This window comes from Ranitomeya imitator, chromosome 8 (assembly GCF_032444005.1).
Source record: "Ranitomeya imitator isolate aRanImi1 chromosome 8, aRanImi1.pri, whole genome shotgun sequence".
In the NCBI taxonomy this organism is placed as follows: Eukaryota; Metazoa; Chordata; class Amphibia; order Anura; family Dendrobatidae; genus Ranitomeya; species Ranitomeya imitator.
Window position 1 is genome coordinate 121,294,435 of NC_091289.1, and position 18,238 is coordinate 121,312,672.

Sequence of the window (18,238 nt, forward strand, 5' to 3'; positions counted from 1 at the left end):
AGACTAATGAGTCAATTACTCTAGACAGGTACGCCGAGCCCTGCGCACAGGCTCAAAAACCAACAGTCAGATAAACCTACGGGGAGAAGTACACCCATTTGTCCTTACCCAGATAATGGCAGATAGGACGCTCCACGCCGTGGCCCGAACGCGCGTTTCGCGTCAACTTCGTCAGGGGGCGGTCTCCCTGAGTGGGCCTCGTCACTGTCAGTTTATGGCTTCTCTAGCCAGAGCGATTGAGTCACTCCATGATCCTTACAAGGATCGGGCTATTCGCCTACCTGTCTCAGACGGTTCCTCTTTCACACAGGAACTGTTGGCCTGCAGGGGCCGCTCTCAGTTGAGAGATACACAGGCACTTAGAAAAGGAGTCCATAGCACATCTCCCGAGCCTTCTTGCCCCTTGGCATCCGTGACCTCTGTCTCTCAATCCCCCTCCCAGAGGTATGCAGCAAACATACCTCTGCGTTCGAGTTGGACGGATATCCTTGACCTGGAATCGTCAGAGTATCAGGCGACGGTGGATAGTCTCATTGAGGCCGTCAACCAGACCTTAAGGGTTGATGAGGACTCTATCTCTGGCCAGGACCATGCAGTGTCCTTTAAGGGATCTATACGTCCTCATAGGGTGTTCACAACCACCCAGAGTTTCAGGACATAGTTTGACGACATAGAGATCAACCAGATAAATGCTTCACAGTTCAGAAACCTCTTGAAGCGAGAGATCCCTTTCCTCGGATCTGCGTAAGGAGTGGGCAGCATCCCCTCCAGTTGACCCACCGGTATCTTGTCTGATGTCAAAAACCCTTATCCTTATCAGACCGTCAGATGGAGAATCCTGACTTTCGGAATTGGAAGCCTCGGATTTGGCACTCTCGCCTTCTTTTGCAGCGGTGTGGGTAGCCAAAGCCATGCTTTCTTAGATAGATGATCTTGGCAGAGCTATACAGACCAGTGACCTTCCCCTGGAGACAGTGGAGCTGGCAAATCGAATTGCCTTGGCAGGGGATTATTTCGTGCACGCTTTCCTTGACGGAGCTAACTGTTGCACGCTGGCAGCCTCTAACACCATTTCTATCATCGATCCCTGTGGCTCAGGTAATGGCGAGCAGACCCTGCGTTCAAAAGTCTCTAGCTTCTCTGCTTTATCAGAGCGGCCTCCATTCAAGGAGAAGCTAGATCAGCTTATCTCTGACACCACAGGAGGGGAAAGTATATTCTTTCCCCAGCACAAAGTCAAACGACTCCCAGGTCTCCTACTGGACCAACCAGCCGTGGAGAAGCCAGCCAAAGCAGTCCAGATCTAAGGGATCCAGGTCCTATTGATTTTCATCTCAATATCTCGTGGCATTATTCGGTCCACACCAGCTAAGTAGGCGGTCGCTTCTTCAGGACAGAGTCCCTCCGTTCTCTCATATCCTCTATGAAGAAGGGGGAGTTGCTAGCATCCAGTTGACATCTGTCCCCATTTTTCCCCCTCACCAGAAGTTCTGGCACTTTGTTGTTCGCAAGGAACACTTTCATTTCACAGCCTTGCCCTTCGGTCTCGCCACCGCTCCGAGTGTTCACGAAGGTTATGGCGGCTGTCATGTCCATTCTGCACTCTGGGAGCATGGTCGTGTTGCCATACTTAAACTACCTTCTAATCTAGGGACCGTTCTTCCCAACCTGCACGGAATGCGTGCGTATCGCTTTGGATACTCTTCCTGGGCTAGTTGATAAATTTAATAAAGATTTGCCCAGTTCCAGGTCAGTGGATATCCTTTTTAGGGATGATCCTGGACACCTCCTGAGGGTCAGTGATTCTCCCTCGAGACAAGATCTTAGCGCTTCAACAGGGAGGCACTTTGTTGTCCATCCCCTCATTCCATCCAATTCTGCATGGAGGTACTGGGGAAATTGGTGGCAGCGATGGAAGCTGTTCCTTTTGCCCAGCTACACCTCCATCCTCTGCAGCATGCGCTTCTGGCAGCCTGGAACAGGAACCCGTTCCTTCTCACCCGGCTGTGCTGCTTGCCCCTGCGGGTCAAGCCGGCGCTCAGGTGGTGGACGTTGAAGTTTTTTTCCCTCAACCAGGGAAAATCCTTTCTCCCGGCCCAATGGCTGGTGGTAACTACTGACACCAGTCTTCTTGGGGAAGGATCCTTCGTCACCACAATGCCCAGGGATGCTGGTCAGCCCAGGAGTCACACCTCCCGAACAACGCCAGGAGATTCGAGCGATCTGCTTATCTCTACAAGGGTTCCATCTTTTCCTGGCGGGTTGCCCCCTCCGAATTCAATCTGACAACGCCACGGCTGTGGCATACATCAATCAAGGGGGCACTCGCAGCAGGGAAGCAATGCATGAGGTGGGGAGAGGAAAAGTTAGGAGCTTGACACGCTGAGATATGCATCTGTAAGCCGTTGCAAATGAATATAACTGGTGGGTGCAGTACCTGCTGGTGATTTCAGCTGAAGTAGAAGAAAGGAAAAGGGAATATCCAGCACGTCCATCCAGTGTGAGTAAAATATCCAAAATTTATTGAAGCATTTTAAAAAACAATATTAAAAAAGAGAGAGGGAGACTCTCTCTGCCTGACGCGTTTCTGGCGCACCACGGCGCCCTTAGTCATAGGAACTAATACCATCTAGATGAACAGGTTTATATATAGCAAGGAACCAATCACAGACATAGCAATCAATTGCATTGAAAAAGGCTGCAGCTAAACACACATAACAAGACTTTTTTCTCCTATTTCAAATACACTGAAATTGCATAAATATATACTTTAAATTGCCGCAAGATCTATCTGTTAGTTCAATATATATAAAAAGGGTAATTCCTGTAATTCATACCGTGTGGATGTTTAGTGTCTAAAGTCAGAATCCAAAAGGCTTCCCGCAGTGCTAATTGTTTCTTCCAATCTCCACCTCTAGGTGACTGACTAACCCTTTCTATGCCAAAAAATGAAAAATCTGATAGGTCTCCTTTATGTACAGAAATAAAATGTTTCGTAGCCCCAGAATAGCCTGAATTATTATTTATATTTGCTATGTGTTCTGAAATTCTTTTTTTGATTTTCCTTGTGGTGTAACCTATATAGCAAATGTTGCAAGCCTTACATTTTATGCAGTATATGACGTGGTCAGAATCACAATTAATAAATGATTTTATATTATAAGTAACATTGTGATTCGAGGAAAAAGTAGTTCTTTTGTTGTCTGCAAATTGGCAGACATTACATCTGTTGCCAGAACATTTAAAAAAACCTTTTATTGATAGCCATGATGTGGGAGTTTTTTTCTGGCGCACCATACTGGGAGACAAAATATTCCCCAGTGTGCAACCTCTCCTGGCCACTACTCTGCATCCATTCTGAAGAATTGTGCATAAAGATTTATCCTGATTGACTACAGGGAGATATTTAAGAATGATCTGTTTAATTTTATTGTACTGACTGCTATAAGCGGTAGAAAAAGTAATCTGCGTTTCAGGAGCAGCACTTGCATTTTCACTGTCAGAATACAATAAATCAGCACATGGAATTTTGGAAACATGTCTGAATGCATGTCTTATATTGGATTGTTTATATCCCCTATCAAATAATCTATTAGAAATAAGATGACTTTCCTTGTGGAAACTTTCCTCACTAGAGCAAATTCTTCTCGCTCTCGTGAGCTCACCCCTAGGAATGGTATGTCGAGGGTGTGCGCTTGAAGACATCAGGATTGTGTTTCCAGAATTGTCTTTTCTATAAAGAGAAGTATTAACCCTATGTGTTGTATTGCTGCCGGTAAGGAGCAGATCCAAGAATGAAACCTCGTTTGATGGAATGCCGCTGGTGAAACGCAGGTTACACTTGTTGTTATTCAAATAGAGCATGAAATCAGAAAACTTAGTCACACCCCCTTGCCAAATTAGCAGAATATCATCCACAAATCTCCCATACCAATTAAGGTATGGGAGAAATGGATTATCATCTGTGAATATGTAGGTTTCTTCCCACCATGCCATAAATAAAACGGCTAAAGATGGGGAGAATTTAGACCCCATAGGAGCACCCATGGTCTGGATGAAGTACTCATTTTGAAACATAAAAAAATTATGCTTAAGTAAATAATGTAGAGACGCAAGAATGAACCATTTCAATGAATCTGAATAACTACTATACTTACTTAGATCCAAATACCAGGTATAAAGAATACCTTAACACACCACTCACAAGGAGAAGGTAAAGGGATAACAAAATTTTATTAAATTACAGATCATACAAATACTATAGTTAAAAACACACAAATATCCGAGGAAAGGTGTTTACTCAAGCCAAATGCACAGACAGGACAGAGGAAAAATATTCAGGATCTAGAGTCATGTGTAAAGCGTATACCTATTGGTAAATACAACAGGTACAGCCAACTATAAATGGCCCAACAGGTGCAACATGCATAGTGCAAAAGATCCATGCAATACATAGGTCAGATGGTCACTGAACACATACCCATATCGTCTGCCCGTCCTCCGTCACTGAGGCCCCTCAGATGATGTTCAATTGCTGTCATAGCCAAAGAATGGGGAATGCATGAATATAAATTTGTGACATCGCAAGTTACAAAAGAATAATTATGACACCATTGAAAAGTATCAAAAACCTTTAAAACTGTTGAGGTGTCTTTAAGGTACCCTAGAATTCTTGGGATCAAAGGTTGGAGATACTCGTCAATCAAATGACTGAGGTTTTCATTAAGGGAACCCATCCCAGAAATTATAGGTCGTAACGGTGGGGGAAAAACGTTTTTGTGCGTTTTTGGGAGCCCATGGAAAATGGGAGTAATTGAATGTTCAGGCAGTAGCCATTTGTAAATCTTATTGCTGATAACCCCCAATCTCTGTGCTTTATTGAGTATTTCAGTCATGTCATATTTAAAGGATAAAGTGGGGTCAGATCTTAAAGAAGTATATGTGCTAGTATCCCGTATAATAGACATTATCAACTTACAATACAAAGCAGTGTCTATGACTACTATACAGCCCCCTTTGTCTGACTGGCGGACTGTCTGCTGGATATTCCCTTTTCCTTTCTTCCAATGCATGAGGTGGTTCACATCCTCCCCCGGGGCCGAGAGGAACCACTCGTTCATTTTAGCAGACCACATTCTGGGCATGGAAAACTCCCTCAGCTGTCAAGGTCTCACCTCGGGAGAGTGGGCACTTCATCCAAAGGTCTTCCAGCAGATCTGTCTTCACTGGGGGATCCAGGCCACGGATCTGATCACTTCAAGATTAAACGCCAATGTACCCGAGTGCATAGCTCAGTCTCGGGATCCAAAAGTCAATAGACCAGATGCACTGATTCTTTCATAGCCACAGTTTGTCTTCCGTACGTGTTTCCCTCGCCTCTGTTACTTCCAAGGGTCATCGGGAAGGTCAAAGCGGATGGGGTTCCAGTGATCCTAGTCTAAATAAACTTGACACTCAAGAATTCAGAGCAAATTTCTGAACAAACTATTTCAGTGGTGTAGATATCTCCTCAACTTTTAGTGTCTCAGTAGGAGATAAATGGTGCCTGGTTTTCTGGGTCCGATGCATGAAGGTGCGACTGTAGGTCGCCTGGGTTATGCACTGTGTGCCTGGTTAGGAGAGTCAGCGCTTCTGTTAGCTGCTTCGCTGTGTTCCAGTGATCCTAGTCGGTCCAGATTGGCCACAACGGGTGTGGTCCGCGGAACCTAATGCAGCTCATCGTCGACATCCTCTGGCAACTTTCGAATCGACTAGATCTGCTCTTCCAGGGCCTGATTTGTCACCAGAACTCAGGGGCCCTGTGTTAATGGCTTGGCCATCGAAACTTGGGTCCTAACCTAGACTGGGTTCTCGCATTAGATAGAAACCATCTTGATTAGCGCCGGCCGGAAGCCTGCATCAGTGGCATCTATAACCACACCTGGAAAGTAAGGGTGTACAGACCAGACGTCCTCCTCTCGTCTTCTCCATTTCTACCATTTTGGAGTTCCCCCAAGCCGGCCTGAAGTCAGGCCTGGCGCTTAGCTCCTCCAAAGTTCATCTCTCGGCTTTATCGGTTTTATTCCAGGGCATTGTTTCGAATCTGCAAGTGAGGTCTTTCATTCAGGGGGTCTCTCATGTGGACTTCCATATAGAATACCGTTGGATGCGTGGGACCTTAACCTTATCCTGGGTGTTCTTCAGGAGTACCCTTTTTCAAACCACTGCAGGATGTCTCGTTGACCTTCCTTACTTGGAAAATTGCTTTTCTTCTCGCGGTGACATCAATCAGGCAGATCCTGGAGCTAGCTGTCCTGTCAAGCCCCTTTCCTGATCTTTCAGCAGTACAAGTTGGTTCTCAGGCCGTCTCCGGCCTTCTTGCCCAGGGTGGTCTCTTCTTTCCACCTCAACGAGGTCATTGTTCTGCCCTCGTTTTGTCCGGTACATGGTATTGAGAGAGCTCTTCACAATCTAGATAGGGTGAGGGCTCTCAGAAAGTACGTCTCGAGGGCGGCGTCCTTCCATAAGTCTGACGCCTTATTGGTACTCCGAGGATCACAGCAAGGACATAGCCGCCTCGAAGTCCACTACAGCCAGGTGGATTTGCTCAGCTATTCAGGAATCTACCTTGTCAGAGGTAGGTCTATCCCAGCATCGATTATGGCATGCTCCACTTGGTCGGTGGATGTTTCTTGGGCCATTCGGCACCAGGCGTCAGCGGAACATGTCTACAAGGCTGCGACTGACTTGGTCCAGTCTGCACACATTCTCGATGCACTTCAATATCCACTCAGGCTTCCGTGGATGCGGGTCTAGGCAGACTGTGTCTGCAACCGGCATTGGCGCTCCTCTAGTCAGTTGGTTCCTGGGGTTTGATCTGTTATGTCTGTTTTTTTTCTCACCCAGGGACTGCTTTAGGACGTCCCATGGTCCTGTGTCCCCAATGAGTCGAAGAAGAAACAGTGATTTTTGTGTACTCATCGTAAAACCTTTTTTTCTCCTAGCCACTCATTGGGGGATACAGCACCCACCCTGATGGCTATGTTTGTTCTTTGGTTTGACATGTTGTATCCGTATTTGATGGTTATGATCTCCTGCTTTGTCACTGAACTGGTTCGGGCTGGAGCCAGTGGTAGGTGTATACTGCAGAGGAGGAGCTAACTTGTTTTGTATTCACTTAGTGTCACCCTACTAGTGGCAGCAGCATACACCCCTGGTCCTGTGTCCCCCAATGAGTGGCTCGGAGAAAAGGATTTTACAGTGCGTACACAAAAATCCTTGTTTCGGTTTTTTTTCTTTGTCAAACAAACAAATGTCGTGCCTGTTCTATGTTACATCAGTCACCATAGCACCCAGAAGCGTTCTCCGCTTCTTGACATGGGGATTTCATAGTCAAATCTAAGCTCATCAGACAAAGCATTGACTGGAGTGGTGTAAAGCTGACAGACACTGTACCATGGAGCAGTAGAAATGTGTGTTTTGGAGTGAGAAATCTCATCTCACTCTTCGCTGTGATGTATGGATCTGGGTTTGGTTTAATCCCAATGAAAGCTACATATTGGAAAGTTGCTAAAAAAATAAATAAAATTGTCTCCTTGCTGGTGGTGTTGGTGGGGCGTGCTGGAATCAGATACTACTTCATGAATCATAAGTGCTGGATGTTATGTGTGCACCTCGCCACAAATCCCACTCCAGCCCCTGCCGGATTAAGATTTGTGGCAGCCTCTTGTCATGAACTTGTTATGCTGTGGTAGCTATGTCCCCGTCCTTCCGCAGCTATGCCCATTCCGGCACCAAAAGTAGCAAAACTTGGCCTTTTGCAACTTTTCCAAGCTTGTACACCAGAATTTTTGGTGTGAAAGCGTTGTTGAATCGGGCCCTAATTTTGGACAGTCTAGGAATTGGAATGGGACAGATTTATCAGTATTGTCTGGGTTTTAGAAAACCGTTCCGTACTGAAGCATTCACAAGTATTTTGTTGCTGATTTCAGAAGTAGTAATTGTTATAGTAGATGACTTAGACTGCTCCCTTGTTTAATTTTTGTTTTGTTTTCCAGCAAGCGTTACATCTAAGTCTTGCAGAGGATTGTATGCAGAAGTTCAGAGGGAACTTGGAGAAGCTTTGCAAAGTAGAACAAGTAAGCAAACATTTAGTGTATGTGAAGCTGACCAAACCACACGTGCAGCTTTCCGAACAGCTTCTTTCACTGCACTGTACAGTTCAGGGTGGAAAATGAGAGGAATGTAGATATGCCTGAGATGTAATATACAGATGCCGACCACTAAGACACCGTTGATCATGGTGGCATCTTTCGGACGATTTGACATTGCAGCCAGAAGCCTAACAGACACCTCAAGCCATTGCAATGTGCTTTTTAGGCCCTGCCCCAGAATAATACACTGCAGTGCACGAGTATTTCATGGTACTGTATTACAGATAAAAAGAATTGCCTTACATTTTAAATCCTATAAGTTTATTAAAAACTAGATGGCAGCCCGATTCTAAAGAATCGGGAGTCTAGAATCCATATATACTTTATTTATTCAAATGTAAGAATAATACAATTAATAAATAATAGTAAGAAAGAACAAAAAATGGCTGCACTCACCAGCTCTTGACAATTCTTGTTATTTAAGGTACAGTTACACAGGATCCATGAACATGCTTATGAGGGGAGGGATGAAAGACATCAGACTTAGCACGCTGTTTGCGCTTACATGCGGCATCGGCGGCTTTTCGCTCTGCATCATTACCATACTTTATATCAGACCTGATCTTACGTGCGCCATCATAAGCTTTGGACTCTGTGTCATTAGTATACTTAACAGTGTCCATGCGCTTGCATCTATCCTCTGTACTCTTGTTAGCACGCTGTTTGCGCTTACGTGCGGCAGCAGCGTCTTTTTGCTCTGCATTATTAGTATACTTTCTATCAGACCTAATCTTACGTGCGCCATCAGCAGCTTTGGGCTCTGTGTCATTAGTATCCTTACTATTAGAGCTCATGTTGGCTAAGCTAAACAGCTTTAAGTGTGGTGGTGGCAAACAACAGGTTAATAAGAGGCAGTGTCAGGTAGTAGGAAAATAGCCAGTTAATAATAGGCAATAGTTCTTTGCAGGAATGCAGATATTAATAAATAGGCAGTTTATATTGCAGAGAAATTGCTGGGCAATAATGGACAATGTCCTTATGTGGCAAATAGAGCAATATACCCAATGTGGCAAAGAAGAGGTTAATAAACAGCAGTCTCTCAGTATAACAGTCAGTGAATAATAGGCAGTATATGGAGAAAACACCAAACAAAAGTTCAAAATTGGTGTGAAAATGTCACTGAACCACTTCACAACTAAATATATATAGTTTTGGTAAATGGTCTTATCATTTTTTTGACGAAATTCGGCAGGAGCTTGAAGAGCAACGTCACTGGGCCCACCTCCACGCAGTAGAAACTTGCTGTGAGGTAAAAATTCAAAAATCACACCAAAATGGCGGGCGGAGTGTGTCACAGTACGGCACGTTTCTGATTGGTCGCTCGCAGCAGGCGGCAACCAATCAGACACTGGACACTGTTGACGTCACTTATCTCCGGACATTAGCTCCGGACATTATCTCCGGACAGGAAGTTGGCACAAATTGCAGGAAGTAGTGTTCTAGGCAATTATATATTAGATATGCTATCACTGCAACATTAAATCCCTCTCCTCTCCTTCTTTCTCTCTCTCTCTCTCTCTCTCTCTCTCTCTCTCTCTCTCTCTCTCTCTCTCTCTCTCTCTCTCTCTCTCTCTCTCTCTCTCTCTCTCTCTCTCTCTCTCTCTCTCTCGTGTTGCTTAGCAAAAGTGGTGATATGTCTGTCTATGATGAAGTAATGCAAAAGTAGATTGTTTGAATAGGTTGTTCTTATTGTGGTGTATCATATGTTGTGATTCATGCTGGACCTATGTTTTTAGGATCTTGCACTGGGAACGGATGTAGATGGGCAGAAGGTGAGGGAACACATGCGTGTCCTGCTGCCAGTATTGCTAAATAAGGACTTGGACAATTATGATAAAATCAGGGCGATTCTTCTGTACATCTTTGTGGAAAATGGTGAGTTACGGTGTGGGTCACTCCATGAGTGTGATCTGTCTGTCATAAGTAGCTCAGAGAGGCACTGCCCTCCACACTGCATCAGCAGAGTCTTTGGTTTAGTGATTGGGGGTTTCAGGTTCATAGACTCCTGCCGATACAAGTGCTGTCTTTGACATTTCTAAAGGGAGCTCAGCTGTCTGGTTTGTAAGGGTCACACAAACGTGAAGATACTGGATGTGCTGCTGTAATGCAAGGGGATATTCCAATGTCAGCCATTCATTGCATGACCACAAGATGCGGCACAAATGCAGCGACAACTTATGGGGCCCGCACACAAAAGCAGCATTTACACTGAAAGATAACTGTGAATTTGCCGTATTGAGAACTCGTTTCACGATGATCTTTCAGTATAAACAGGCTGCCGATCACAAGATGAATGCACAAAACGCTTGTTCATGGGCTGAAATGATCTTTTTGCACAGAGCAGAAGCTCTCAGTTCTCAATGATGCCTCGTCCTGTGTAACTAGGACTCTGATCAGTGACCATAGGTGGCCATGGTTCTCTGCAATCTATTACAGATGGCTCCGTGCATGCACAGTGTTTATTGCCCTCTACCTTTGTAAACCGGCTATTAAACGACTGCCAATCTGCAAAGGTTTACCAGTCGGCAGTTGCCTGGTCCACCAGTTGGTGCGTGTACACGGACCCTTGCTTACAGACACTTAACCTCCGGGCTCTGCACAGCTCGGTGGAGGCCACCATTCTGTCAACTCTGTTAGTCTGTGTGAGCTGTATAAGAAGCCTTTTCATAGACCGTAACCTATGCCATACGTTTATTATCTCTGGGACTCTTGGTGATCCTGAGAGCCTTGGCCAGTCACTACAGTTATTTTAATACTGGATTTTAAGCCTTCAAAAAACATTAAGTAAAATATCCATGTTTCATTTGTTGTGTGTTTCATTTTTTGTTACTTTTTTTTATACTAAAATGTCTCTCCATCTGAAGGAACAACTCAGGAGAACTTAGACCGACTTATTCAACATGCCAAGATTGAGAGCGATGGAGATGTACTGAAAAACTGGAAATATATTGGAGTGCCAATAGTCCCCAAGGTAAGAGTAGTATGGTAACTCCAATAATTACTCTGCTTTGTTACTCCATAGAGAATAACAGCAGGCGACCTCCAAACCTGCAGCTTGTGCTCGGTAATGACGGCTGTCCACGCATGCTATCTGTCCTTATATTACTCCTGCAACCTACTTGTCTTCCATGTACTAATGTGAATCGCTCATGATTATTAACGCCAGTAATTTAGAGATGAAGCCTCATAGACATGATCATTTACATGTAGTCTGTCTTTGCATCCAAAAAAAATCGATGGAAGCCAACCTGTTTCATGTGCCATGTGCTTCTCATGTGGACTCATACACTTAAATGGCCTAGTCATTCACTGTGTGTAATGGGATGGACATCGGGATCTGTTTAACCCAATAATCACCTAGTTTTTTGTGGGTTTTTTGGTGTTTCCGCCCCTCCTTTCCATGTGAGGTGAAACCAATAAAAACACAATCCCCCTCTTGTTTTTAGGGTTTTGTCTTTACAACTTTCATTATGTAATTAAAATTGGTCTAAATTATAATCATACTTTGCATCAGTATGATTATGGCAATACCAAACGTACAATACATTTTATTGAAGTAGAGATAAAATATTCAGAAGCTTATTTAAAAATTAAAAAAGGTGTCCCTTTTTTTTTTTTAATTTGAGACCAGTAACATGTCCATTTTTTTGTCAATTCAGCCGTTAGTTTGTTGTTTTGTGTGATGAGCTGATATTTTACCAAAGTGTGGTAAATGTAAAGGCTTTTGATCTTTTTATTTAATTTTTTTTTTGTGAGGAGTGGGGAATGAAAACCCAAAATTCTGCTATTTTGATTTTCTTTCTGATTGCATTTGCGAGGTTAATTAACTTTATATTTTGATAGCCTTCTACTGACTCAGCGATTCCAAATGTTGTTTTTAATATAGAATGGGGGAAAGGATATGATTCAAATTCATATATACATATAATTATCAGCCTTCAGCTTGATCTCCGGCCATGGTGACTTGATGGATGAACGCTCTGTAGGAAGATCGATCTTGTGCAAGCCTAGATAGGTCCACCAGCGTCTTCTCTGCCGTTATCTGCTATATATTGTAAAACCAGAGTATTGCAGAGTATAATGAGAATTTTTGTTTCATGTGAAGCTCAACCTCCTGACCTTCATAGGAGTACCAAAGTGGCAGCAACGAGGGCTGCAGTGGTAACTCATCAGTGCCTGATGATCTTGTCGCTGGGGCCGATGCCATCGAGCGAGTGCAAGCAGCGGCGTGCGTTCCATTTAAGCATTGTTGCTAGATTGACAATGGCGCTTTTATGGTTAGCGGCAGCGATAGGCGCTCAGCGCAGCTGTGAAACACAAATATGGCTGGCATCTACCGTGTGTGGAGGGAGCTCGGCTCCTGAGTCCTCTTCGCATGCTGACATCCCCAAAGTCACATACATGTACATAATGAAAAATTAAGAGGCTAAAAAAATGAATGTGTGAATAGTTGCACAGAGCGATAATACTCAGGTCCGTGTCATTTATTGCAATGGAGAGCACATGGAAGAGAAATGCTGTTGCATGCACCCTAAATCTAGGCAGCTTCTTTATAGCCTGCTATTGCTTCCTACTCTTTCTGCCTATCTCTTCCAACTAATCCTTTTTCTTCATTTTAAGACTGTCTGTTCTGGGATTGCAGGTCAGTTAAATACAATGTATGTTCCGCTGTGTTTATTTGTGGACACCATATTTCATACATTAATGGTTGGGTGCAACGATGTTCTCGCACACATCTGGGAATATGGCCACCAACATGTAGCCCATTTTATGACCTCATATCCTTGGTTATTTACTCTGTTATGCTGGGTCACAGAGCTGTGTCATTCAGATCATTCTACACTGCAAATGGGGTATAAGACTGCCCTGGTTTTCCTTTTCGTAAAGCACATCCTGTACCCTGGATCTCCCTAAGTTTTGTGCAGTGTCCCTTGCTTACTCGCCTAATGAAGGGTGTTATACCCGAAACGTTGTCACTTATTTCTTTACTTACTGTGGTGTGATTTGTGGATATGAGATACTCCTAATATATCCTATGTTAAGCATTTCTCCAGGCCTTCTTCAGTAGTTGGCTCCAAAGGAAACTGGCACCCTATACAATTTACCCCATAATCCTATTGATGATTAGGACAATTTTGGTCACCAGATGGATTTACATGTCTTATTCACAACTGCAGAATACAGTCGGCGATATCATACACTTTCTTTACCGTTTTATATTATGTTGATGTTATTCAAGCTTTGCATTGCCTTGTTTTGTTTCACACGATGTGAGGATTCCCCAGTCTGCATTCACAGAGAGTAACTGCAGACTTTAGGCCTAAACCTGGATAACCCCTTTAACCTCCTTACTCTCAATCCCATCCACAAGGTCATTAGCTGATGACAAAAAAACTTTGGGAGAATAACAACTGAGCTGGACTGTATAATATTACAGAATGATCTAGATAAGATGTCAGCATGAGCAAACACATAGTGGATTAATATTGAAAAATGTAGAGTAATGCACCACAACCGGAGGAAACCTATTGGTGCATATAAATTGGATGGAAATCTACTCGGGACTACAGAGCAGGAGAAGGACTTGGGTGTTTTGTTTGGTTACAAGTAAGCTGAGCTGTAGCACTCAATGTCAAGCAGCAGCTGCAAAAAGCAAGCAAGTAAGATAGTATGGTGATTAAAAGAAATGGATAAAAACCCTTGATCCCAATGTATTATTACCCTTCTATAATTCCCTTGTAAGTTAACCAACCTTCACCATACCACTTGAACTCAACATCCAGACTTAAACAGCTGAAAACCTTCTTGGTGAAAGCAAGACAGATGGCTAGCACACTGAGGTGTCCGAGTATAGCTTCTATTATACTCTGTGGAAAGTGAGGGATGAGTGAAAAGCAAAATCGGAAAAGATGCAGAGGTTACCTAAACAGGCAGATCATGAGGCAGTGATTTATCTTACCCTAGAGCTGGACTCACAGCCACACAGCTCATTACTGCAGCACAATGTTCTCTGTGCTGAATATGTGCTAAACACAGAAGGAAGCAGGACTCCCACTGTTACTGTGTATAGGAGACATCATAGCAGCTAGTCTCCTCCAGCTAGTTTAGAGAGAAATTATGGCCTGCAGAAGGAAAAACTGATTAATAAAGAATCAGAATACATCTAATATATAATTGCCTAGAATACTACTTCCTGCAATTTGTGCCAACTTCCGTGGCTTTGTCCGGAGCTAATGTCCGGAGATTAATTGCCTAGAATACTACTTCCTGCAATTTGTGCCAACTTCCGTGGCTTTGTCCGGAGCTAATGTGCGGAGCTAATGTGCGGAGCTAATGTGCGGAGCTAATGTCCGGAGATAATGTCCGGAGATAAGTGACGTCAACAGTGTCCAGTGTCTGATTCGTTGCCGCCTGCTGCTAGCGACCAATCAGAAACGTGCCGTGCTGTCACACACTCCGCCCACCATTTTAGTGTGATTTTTTTAATTTTTACCTCACAGCAAGTTTCTACTGCGTGGAGGCGGGCCCAGTGACGTTGCTCTTCAAGCTCCTGCCGAATTTCGTCAAAAAAATGATAATACCATTTACCAAAACTATATATATTTAGTTGTGAAGTGGTTCAATGACATTTTCACACCAATTTTGAACTTTTGTTTGGTGTTTTCTCCATATACTGCCTATTATTTTTGTTCTTTCTTACTATTATTTATTAATTGTATTATTCTTACATTTGAATAAATAAAGTATATATGGATTCTAGACTCCCGATTCTTTAGAATCGGGCTGCCATCTAGTGTTATATAATGCCGAGAAAATTTATTATTCCTCATGTATGCACACAACCGTTTATTCTGAAAAGTTACCTGAAATAACAGGTACTCTTTAGGCTGTACCTTGACTTATAAATTCTTAATATTACACAAGAAATAATCACCTACAATTACAAAATCGTATCTGGAGAAAAGAGGAAGTAAACCTTGATCGATCTGTTACATATGTGTTGTCAATATGATTATGATCTCTTCTTACAATGGAAAACCATTTTAAACCAGCATTTCTCTTGCAGTCTTCACAACGTAAAGCATCCAGAAGGGACCGATCAAGGGAAGAAACCTTCCAACTCTCCAGATGGACACCTATAATAAAAGACATCATTGAGGTGAGGGAGAAAGCAGTCTATCCATCAAGTAATGAGTCAGGGGTACACAACCAGCTTTGTCATGATTATTTTGGATTGTTGAGCTACAATTCTCATGTACGGTATAAGGTCTCTTGGTGAACCAACCAGCAGGTTAGTTAGTGCACTATTTCCCTTAGACAGTATATAATCGTATATTCCCTGGGCATGATTCCCCAGGATCGGTAGATTTAGACTGATGGGCATGTGTCAAGGAAGTTGGACAACTTTAGTGGGGAGGAAACAAGGATCAGGAATAATGTCAATCTGCCAATGCTGTGTTTCCTGCGCCATGAGTGCAGCCTGAGGCGAGCAGCGGGGCTTTATCCTGCTCTTTTTTTGCATCACATTTATGGGCATGGCAGAGCCGTTCCCACACTTCATTTGGCCTCCTTTTATTGAAAATGGTAAAATCTGCTTGAATTTCCGCCGTTGAAAACCACTTTCTCTTTTAAACTAAATTGTTCAAAAATTCTTGATGTTTTTAAAGTGAGCTGTAACTGTTATTTATTCGGACTCCCATGACAGCACCACGAGTGAGGGGATCTGCCCTTCAGGAACAGAAAACCTACAGATACAAAAGGGCAGCACCTCTCCCACGTATCAGTTGGTTTCCTGTTCCTATAGGGACTGGATCCTACAGAAGATGGATCCCAGGCCGACTCGGGTAGCGAGGGGGTCTCCTACCTCGGCCACTGTGGAGTTCCTGGAGGCATCACGGTGGCCCTGGCAGGGCTGCACGTCGGTGATGCTCACAGCAGGGAGCGGTGGGACAGGGGTCTTTCCGTCTCCAGCTGGCGCCAGGTGAGTATGTGCCCCTCGTTGTGTCCCCGGGGTGTATGGTGGTTCTAGAGGCTATCGGTTCCGGGGGGAAGCCGTCCGGGACACCGCTGGCTGTCCGGGCGTCCCGCGCTGACAGGAAGCGCTGGGGGCCGCGGTGACGTCTAGGGGCAGAGCCGGCGTGTGTTTCCGGGTCGGGTTGCCGCGCATGCGCGGTGACTCCAAGATGGCGGCGCCCACCGGTAATTGCATGCCAAGCAAGGCACGGGCTTCCTGCCTGTCACCAGCACCTGGGGGGCGGACAGCGAATCAGGGGCAGCGCCAGGCATTCTGCTGAACCGGAGGACGGGATTTAAGCAGGCTCCAGACCCGGACCGTTGCTTCTGTCCTCAAGGTGTGAGGATGGAGAGTGACCATGAGCAGCAGGCCCTGCTGCCGGAGGAAATTCGTCAGAAGCCCAAAGCCAAGGACCATGTCAGGAGAAGTGACGATTCCGGTCGTAAAAGCTCCTCCAAACAAGGATCTGATGCATCATCCAGAAAAGACTCTCCCCCCCCCCCCCCCCCCCTCGTATGCCGGTATCTTTTTTTCTGCAGCCACTGGTAAGTGATCTATGAGAAAGTTCACTCAGTGACGCAGTCCCCCTCATATTATTTATTCTAGGGGAAGAAGTGCATCGGTAAGGCTAAACACAAGGGATGCGCCCTCTGTGGATTCCCCTTACCAGATTCATGCTCAAAAAAACTGTGCCCCCTGTATCCAGCAGACGGTGAGGTCTCAGGGAGGGGTGGAGTGGCACTAAGTCTAGAAAGACTACATTGCCTTACTATACTCCCTAAGGTAGCGGAAGAATCTACTAATATGGCGGCAAGCCTGAAGGAGATGATCAGGGCAGAAATTAAGCAGTCTCTTAAGTCTCTGTCTCAAGCAGGACCCTCAAAATCCATAGGTCCCCTGGTCTCTGTCTCTTCAGGGGATGAGGATAGGGATGAAGGCTCCTACGATTCGGGTCCCTCGTCGGGAGAAGATTCTGGCCGCTTTTGTTTACCCCTTGATAGGATTGTCAAGTCAGTCAGGAACGATGGGCATAGCAGATCCCAAGCCGCAGTTATCCAAGGAAGAGATCATATGGACTTGATCAGAAGAAACTTAGGTCTTTTCCATTGAATGAAAAGATTCAGAAACTTATTTATAGGGAATGGAAGAAACCTGAGAAGAAAGGTTCCCTGCCACCAGCTTTGAAGCGTAGATATCCCTTTGACCAGGGGTCCCCAACTCCAGTCCTCAAGGCCCACCAACAGGTCATGTTTTCAGGATTTCCTTAGCATTGCACAGGTGATGCAATTATTACCTGGGCAAGGCTGAGGAAATCCTGAAAACATGACCTGTTAGTGGGCCTTGAGGACTGGAGTTGGGGACCCCTGCCTTTGACGACCCAGCAGTCAGCACTTGGGACAAGGCCCCTAAGCTAGATGCGGCCGTGGCCAAAGTCTCAAAACGAGCCTCGCTGCCTTTTGAGGATATGGGATCTCTTAAGGATCCACTTTGCAGAAAGGCAGACTCCTTCCTTAAGGGAGCCTGGGAAATGGCGGCTGGTTCCTTAAGGCCAGCAGTGGCATCAACTTGTATGGCCAGATCAATGATGGTCTGGCTGGATCAATTAGAATCCTAGTTAAAGGAAGGGGCTTCTAGAGATGCTATGTTAAGTGCTCTGCCGGTGATCCAGGAGGCCGCTGATTTCTTATCAGATGCTTCTATCAACTCCGTTAAGATGGCTGCTAGGGCGGCGGGTCTCTCTAATGCTGCTAGGAGAGCCCTATGGTTGAAATGCTGGTCAGGGGACATTCAAGCGAGATCAAAACGCTTCGTCATTCCATGCAAAGGAGAGTATTTATTCGGTCCAGCATTGGATGAGTTGCTAGAGAATGCTGGCAACGATAAGAAGTTGTTCCCTAATTTATCCATATCCTACAGTCATCCCTTCAACAAGAGGTAGACCTCTTTGCCACCAAATGCAACAGAAAAGTAAGAAAATTCTGTTCCTTGAATGCCAGGGAGAATCCTCTGGCTGTGGACGCCTTCCTGATAA

The 18,238-nt window shown here is 44.7% G+C and overlaps 1 protein-coding gene across 2 annotated transcripts in view; it reads left to right on the plus strand.

Annotated features, from left to right (window-relative positions):
* STXBP3 (syntaxin binding protein 3) overlaps positions 1-18,238 on the plus strand; it is a 97,348-nt gene that overhangs the window by 61,136 nt on the left and 17,974 nt on the right. For both annotated transcript variants that reach the window (XM_069737314.1, XM_069737316.1), the window contains 4 exons: positions 8,037-8,117; positions 9,929-10,067; positions 11,057-11,163; positions 15,259-15,351. In XM_069737314.1, coding sequence (XP_069593415.1) covers positions 8,037-8,117; positions 9,929-10,067; positions 11,057-11,163; positions 15,259-15,351 — 420 coding nt within the window. The remainder of the gene's footprint in view (positions 1-8,036; positions 8,118-9,928; positions 10,068-11,056; positions 11,164-15,258; positions 15,352-18,238) is intronic.